The sequence below is a fragment of the Schistocerca gregaria genome, chromosome X (assembly GCF_023897955.1).
Source record: "Schistocerca gregaria isolate iqSchGreg1 chromosome X, iqSchGreg1.2, whole genome shotgun sequence".
Classification (NCBI taxonomy): domain Eukaryota; kingdom Metazoa; phylum Arthropoda; class Insecta; order Orthoptera; family Acrididae; genus Schistocerca; species Schistocerca gregaria.
Window position 1 is genome coordinate 159248457 of NC_064931.1, and position 8050 is coordinate 159256506.

The 8050-nt window shown below is 43.0% G+C and overlaps 1 protein-coding gene across 1 annotated transcript in view; it reads left to right on the forward strand.

Annotated features, from left to right (window-relative positions):
* Positions 1–6017, forward strand: part of LOC126298553 (uncharacterized) — a 212113-nt gene extending 206096 nt beyond the window's left edge. Inside the window, exon 6 of the mRNA XM_049989911.1 lies at positions 4951–6017. Within this exon, the coding sequence (XP_049845868.1) occupies positions 4951–5289 (339 nt within the window). The 3' untranslated portion in view covers positions 5290–6017. The remainder of the gene's footprint in view (positions 1–4950) is intronic.
* Positions 6018–8050: the final 2033 nt, after the last annotated feature.

Below are 8050 nucleotides of genomic sequence, written 5' to 3' on the forward strand. Positions count from 1 at the left end.
GAATTCGCCCAGTGGATTACCATCGTCGGTCGGTGTGGCAGCCAGCCTGGATGTGGTTTTTAAGCGGTTTTCCACATCCTGCTATGTGAATACTGGGCTGGTCCCCACATTCCGCCTCAGTCACACGACTCGCAGACATCTGAACATGCTCACACTATTCCATTAATTACACTCGACGCAGACAGCAGGTACACTAATTCTGTCCCGGGGGTATGGGGTGGTGGCAGGAAGAGCATCTGGCCAACCCTTTCCACTAACCTTGCTAAATCAGTTCCTAACAATGCCGATCCTGCATCAGCGCAGGACATGGCATCAGCGAAAGGAAGAAAGGGGTAGGAAATCGGCCTTGCCCTTTCAAAGGAACCATCCCGGCATTTTCCCGAAGCGATTTAGGGAAATCACGCACAACATAAATCAGAATTACCAGACGTAGGTTAGAACTGTCGTCTTCCTGAATGCGAGTCCAGTATGCTTAAGCACTGCGCCACCTTACTCAGTGCCTTCAACTTCATATTTTAGAGTGGTTAGTACAATAAGTGTACAATGGGGTTGTTTGGGGGAAGAGACCAAACAGCGAGGTCATCGGTCTCATCGGATTAGGCAAGGGCGGGGAAGGAAGTCGGCGGTGCCCTTTCAAAGGGACCATCCCGGCATTTGCCTGGAGCGATTTAGGGGAATCACGGAAAATCTAAATCAGGGTGGCCGGACGCGGGATTGAACCGTCGTCCTCCCGAATACGAGTCCAGTATGCTAGCCACTGCGGTATCTTGCTCCATAAAAGAGATGTCTTTCACAGTATCGAAGATGATGTGTTATATGACGTGGTCAATATTGCATGCTGGAGCGTAAATATCGGTTGTCTTTTTGTTATGATCACGTTACTTATACGTAATAATTTATGGCAGTTCCGGATCCAGCGATGGCATATGAGTACAATGGAAACTAGCACTGCAAATATTGCGGAAATGGAAAGTGGTATTGACATGAGGCTTTCACAGAATGGATTGGTAGTCAGGGGATCGTATTGTCAGTCAGTCAACGGATTGTAGTAATACTTAGAAAGTGTATTTGTGTGCAAACATAAACTTTTTTTAAATGTAACACGCCTATTGACATTAAGAAACTAAAAGTCAGCCTGTGTAGTTGCTACATACAATGTTGTTATGTTTGCTTATGCTGTGCCTGTGTGTTCCTGGAATGCATTGCCACTTGCTAGTCAGTTAGTGTGCGAAAGTTTAAGCAGTAGACCGTGAGTGGAGGATGGAATTTACCAATGTAGAAAAAGCCGACATGCTCATACTGTATGGAAGGTGTAGGAAGAATGCAGTTCGTTCTTGTACCGCGTATACTGCAAGATATCCCAATAGACGACGACCATGTCGGTAATTACTTATGAACCTCTTGAGCCAGTGACGTGGAAGTGGCAATGTAACAAATAGGCAACATAACAGAAGGAAATAACTGAATACAGAAAATAGAGAAATTAATGTTCTTGCTTCTGTTGCCGTTGATTCGAACGTTAACTCCCGCCCAACCACATGAGGAAGTGGGATGAGTCAGGCAAGTGTTCTACACATACTCCATCGACATAGGTTCCATCCCTATCACATCTCTCTCCATCAACAGCTGCATGGAAACGATTATGAGAATCGTGTTAACTTCGGTACATGGGCATTAAAGAAAAGATACTGCAAATGTACAAGGCGTGTTTTTTAAGTAAGTACCATTTTGTCACACCGCTGCCGCAACGCTGCTTTCGGCGTTCTGCGCATGCGCACTGGGTACCTACATCTTTTGTCTGCGCACTGACGCCATTACAGTCTGATTCTTCCTTGTTTACGTTGTGTACTGAGTGTTTAAGATGCCTCCGATAATCGTGAGTCCCGCCGACTGTGAAGTACGGGCTGTTATAAGATTTCTTAGAGCTAAAGGCCTAAAAGCGATCGATATTCATCGTGAGATCTGTGTAGTTTACGGAGAAAACATTATGAGTGATGGAATGGTTAGAAAGTGGGTGAGAGCATTTAAAGGTGGCCACAAAAATGTGCATGATGAACAACAGAGTGGGCATCCTTCAATCGTTAATGACAGTTTGGTGTCGGAAGTGGACAATGAGGTGAGAGAAAACAGACGCTTTACGATTTCCTCCTTGCGGGATGTCTTTCCTGGGCGGTCAGCGTCTTCAAGACGATGACGAAGTCAAAACAGTGGTGATGCAGTGGTTAACAAGTCAGGTGACAGACTTCTCTGAGGAGAATATTCAATAACTTGTACAACGTTATGACAAATGCCTTAATATTGACCGAAATTCTGTAGAAAGATAGATTAAGGTATGGGCTTTCATGTAAAAATAAAATTATTGAGATATCTTAGCACGTCTTTTTTTAAATTTCGAAACGGTACTTACTTAAAAAACACACCTTGTATCATCTACCTTGTTTGGTGGTGACGGCACATTTACCAATCATGGCCAGATAAACCGCCGAAATATGCACTATATGCACTATTGGCCTGTTGACAGTCTCCATTGGCTTCGTCCGGTGGAACTTCAGCGTTCAGAGAGTGTAAACGTGTGGTGTGGGATAGTGAACCATCAGCTCATAGGCCCGTGTTTCATAGAAGGAACACTGACCGTGCACAAGTATCGGCGTCTCTTAACAGACGATCTTCCATCAGTACTACAGGACATTCCTCTGCAGACTAGGAGGAACCTGGGGTACCAACATGATGGCTTTCCAGCCCATAGTGTCGAATGTCTTCATAAATTGTTTCCAAATAGTTGGACTGGACACAGAGGACCTGTAACTTAGCTGGCCCGTTCCCCAGATTTGACGCCTGTAGACTTTTTTGCGGGAGTAAAGCTGAAAGACACTGTCTTCAAAGACATTCCATCTACACCCAACGAGTGTCGACGACGAATTACTGCAGCCTGCTCGGACACCTCCGCTGAAATGCTAGCACGTGTGCAGCAGTCGTTCCGTACCAAGTGAAAGCGTGTATAGTCACTGTCGGTGGTCATTTTGAACACAACCTGTGATGGTCGGTTGTCTCATTACTGGTCATAATCCACATACCTAATGTATGCACTTCTGTTGTTCTTTAGGTATTGTACAGGTGTCGGTGTGGGAACTTTCTAAAATGCAATACCTCGTGGACGACTCGCACTAGAATTCTGCAAAAAACACCACTGACCTTCTAATTCACCACAACTGTATTTTGTTGATGTCAATAGGCACTGTCCCATGTAAAAAAGTGTATGTTTGCACAAAAAATACATTTTCTAAGTATTATTGCAATCTGTTGATTAGATAATAATATACACTACTGGCCATTAAAATTGCTACGCCAAGAAGAAATGCAGATGATAAACGTGATAAACGGGTATTCATTGGACACATATATTATACTAGAAGTGACATGTGATTACATTTTCACGCAGTTTGGGTGCATAGATCCTGAGAAATCAGTACCCAGAACAACCACCTCTGGCCGTAATAACGGCCTTAATATGGCTGGGCATTGAGTCACACAGAGCGTGGATGACGTGCACAGTTACAGCTGCCCATGCAGCTTCAACACGATACCACAGTTCATCAAGAGTAGTGACTTTCGTATTGTGACTAGCCAGTTGCTCGGTCACCATTGACCAGACATTTCAATTGGTGAGAGATCTGGAGAATGTGTCAAACAGGGCAGCAGTCGAACATTTTCTGTATCTAGAAAGGCCCGTACAGGACTTGCAACATGCGGTTGTGCATTATCCTGCAGAAATGTAGGGTTTCGCAGGGATCGAATGAAGAGAAGAGCTACGGGTCGTAGCACATCTGAGATGTAACGCCCACTGTTAAAAGTGCCATCAATGCGAACAAGAGGTGACCGAGGCGTGTAACCCATACCATCTCGCGGGTGATACGCCAGTATGGCGATGACGAATACACGCTTCCAATGTGCCTTCACCGCGATGTCGCCAAACACGGATGCGACCATCATGATGCTGTAAACAGAACCTGGATTCAACCGAAAAATGACGTTTTACCATTCGTGCACCCGGGTTCGTCGTTAAGTACGCCATCGCAGGCGCTCCTGTCTGTAATGCAGCGTCAAGGGTAACCGTTGCCATGATCTCCGAGCTGATAGTCCATGCTGCTGCAAACACCATCGAACTATTCGTGTAGATGGTTGTTGTCTTGCAAACGTCCCCATCTGTTGACTCAGGGATCGAGACGTGGCCACACGATCCGTTACAGCCATGCGGATAACATTCCTGTCATCTCGACTGCTAGTGATACGAGGCCGTTGGTATCCAGCACGGCGTTCCGTATTACCCTACTGAACCCACCGATTCCATATTCTGCAAACAGTCATTGGATCTCAACCAACGCGAGCAATAATGTCACGATACGATAAACCGAAATCGCGATAGGCTACAATCCGACCATTATCAAAGTCGGAAACGTGATGGTAAGCATTTCCCCTCCTTACACGAGACATCACAACAACGTTTCACCATGAAACGCCGGTCAACTGCTGTTTGTGTATGAGAAATCGGTTGGAACCTTTCCTTATGTCAGCACGTTGTAGGTGTCGCCACCGGCGCCAACCTCGTGTGGATGCTCTGTAAAGATAATCGTTTGCATGCCACAACATCTTCTTCCTGTCGGTTAAATTTCGCGTCTGTATAACGTCAATTTCGTGGTGTAACATTTTTAATGCCCAGTAGTGTATTTCCTCTTAATATGGCGTTATTACTAACAACAAACCTGCGGAATGAGTTTTGTATTTCGGATTTTTCCTTAGCCAATTGTGCTCTGAGGCAGAGTGGGGATGACGGAAGTTATATTTAGAAAAGTGGGTGTCCCCCCGCCCCTTTCCTCTAGAACTCGTCACAGCGTCCGCTCCTGTGTTCTCGTCTTAAACGGAATTTATTATTATTTTTTTTTTTCATTTCAGGTGATTCGGCGGTATCGCGAAGACAACCCTGACGGCAGTATCACCTGGGGCTTCGAAAATGACGACGGCACGTTCAAGGAGGAGACAATCGGCGTGGACTGTGTGGTGAAAGGGAAGTACGGCTACATAGACCCGGACGGCGTGCGACGGGAATACACGTACAACAGCGGCATCCCCTGTGACAAGAACCGCCAGAGCGAGAACTCGGGGGAGGGCTTCATCGACTACCAGAGCAACCAATACGTGCTGCCCAACGGAGACTCTGTCGACCTCGACTCGGTCTCCAAGAACAAAGCGCGCAAGCAGATACCTCCCACTTACAGAAATCCATCCAATTAACGCACAGGTTATACGCCTGTTCGTTACTGCCAATGGAAATCAATCATTTCCCCATTACAAATGCTCCGCTGTATCAATGCGCCGACAAATTTATCATTCCGCAACAGTCATATGACATTTTATGAGATCCATTGTGCTCAACTAGGAGGTTTTCTTTATCCTAACTCCCCATTATTAACCTTCAAAGCAGTAATTTATAGAAGGGTGAGTTTCTACTCAGTAAAATGCGATAATATTACAGTTCCTTGTATCTGCATACAGTGTCTGTCCCTGAATATAGTTGTCCGATATTGCTCAATTCTAAGAGACGCTATATGAGCTTATTAAAGAGTCCCACTGGTTTTTTTGACATAATTAATCACTTTAAAACCTGCTGAGAAAGATACCATTTGTGATTGTGACAATAACATCGACATTACTGCAGCATTGCGTACCGTTTGTGACGTAATTTAGTATGAATGGTTTTCAAATCTGAAAACATCAGTGTAAAAGACTCCATATTTCACTTACTTATTTATTCAATTTCCGGTTAAGAAGAGTAGCTAAGACATTGAAAATAAACCAATTCGTTTCACCTACTTGTCACACTCTCTGTCCTTTGAGCTGATTTTGCAAACAACAGCTTAAAATTAGCACGTAAGTTCCCAAACACATGTACTGTTATCCATTTACTGTTTATTGATATGTATCATCTTTTCGAATAAATAACCTCTTTATTAAAAGAAAAAAAGTTTGTACTAAATATAAATGCTAGATTAATTCCAAATGGAAAATTATAATTCATTTCAATTGACATTACTGTTCTTAATTAGCGAATAATTGTAAGAATTGTACAGAAACTCCATCGTAACCCATGTTCAATAAGACTGTTGCAGGTTCGAATGACTATTTCAATTATTACGAGCCGGCCAGGGTGGCCGAGCTGTTCTAGGCGCTACATTCTGGAACCGTGCGACCGCTACGGTTGCAGGTTCGAATCCTGCCTCGGGCATCGATGTGTGTGATGTTCTTAGGTTAGTTAGGTTTAAGTAGTTCTAAGTTGTAGGGGACGGATGACCTCAGAAGTTAAGTCCCATAGTGCTCAGAGCCATTTGAACCATTTTTGAATTATTACTAAAGATGCAACAACAGCACTTGTTGTTCTGCAAGCACAAAGAGTGAGCTACAAAATTGGAGGCATAAATCTAATTCGTTAATGTGTTCCATTGTCTGTGTTTAGATAATCTTTTTGTACGTTTGGCTTCATATTCACAGTGCCACAGTGACCTACGTTTAATAAAAAAACAAACTCATTATTTTTTGCTACTTCACCCGTTATTAGTGTAAATTTTTGAAATTTATCTAACAGTTGAATAGTTTGACGTTTCCTTGTTACACCGCCTCCGTAGTCGAACGATGCCTCTGCGGTAGCTAAGTGGGCACTGATCACCCTCTGTAATAGAAAACTGAGTAAGATTTTCATCAAAAAAATTTGAGGGCTGTCGTGCGATCCCTTCACAGAACTACAGAAGAGAAACGACGAAGGAACAGATTGAAAGAAAAAGAAATGGTTACAGTCGCTGCGTTAGGTACGGAAGGACCCGGGTTCGATTCTCGGTACCTTCTCAGGTATTGTACAGAGGTCTGTACCGGAGACCATTCAGCCTCGTGAGGCCAAATGAAGAGCTGCTTGAATAAAGAAGGGGCAGGACAATCAGGAGTCATTTTCAGTAACGGCTGGAGGGACTGGTGCCATGCTGATCATGATCGTAAATGGCTTCACTTACCGTATCGTATGCGGCAGTCAGGCAGTCCGAACAGGCCTTAATGCGTAATCTGTGAGTGGTGGCGTGTTTATTTTATATGGTACTAGTGAAACACGCTTAAATAACAAAATTGAAGGCATTTCTCTGTTATTAAATGAAACAACAAGTTTACTGTTACCAGTCACCGTTTTATTTATTTCCACGACGCGTTTCAAAGATTTAAACCTCCATCATCTGGTGGATTTACATTATTTAGTATGACATTTGTCTGTGTGTGTTGTGCTACGATTTTTGGGGGGAACTTGTGGCACTGCCAAGTGGAGAAACAAGACACTATTTCAGAACATGGTTTTGGATTTACTCTGACAAAAAATTAAACTGATGTCTAATGGTAAACATAAAATAAGTAAAATAGAGTACCTCCAGTGGTCACAGGTTCCTATTCGCTGTCGTAACACATCACATGTGTACTGTCACATTTGTAAACAAATATGGCGTCTGGAGTCTGCTGTGTGCAAGGTTCGTATAGCAGAAGAGAAGACATAATCGCAAAGTACATAGAATATACATCGAAACAACATTATTACATAATAATTATTTAAAGAATTTGGAGGTGTTTGTTTTGAGGTGTCGAACATATGAGTGTCTACTTCAGGTGGCATATAAATACGATTTTGACAAGTTAAAACAGCTTCACATTCGTACTCGTTTATACAATCAGGTGAAATGTTAAAATGGCTTAAATATCATACTTGTGAATAACAATCAGGTGAAATGTTATAGACTTTAAGTACAATAATCATATCGGCTACAGCAGTTAAATTATATATAGATGACAATATTTGATTGGGATTAATAAACAGATGTGAGAGGTTGGAAGCAGAAGGAGAGGAAGAGAGAGAGAGGGTCGATAGAGTGATTGTATGAGAGCAAACATTTAGATGGCAAAATAACATGTTATATATACTATCTGCCTAAAGATTTCGCTGTTATACTAAATACCCAATTTTTTATTA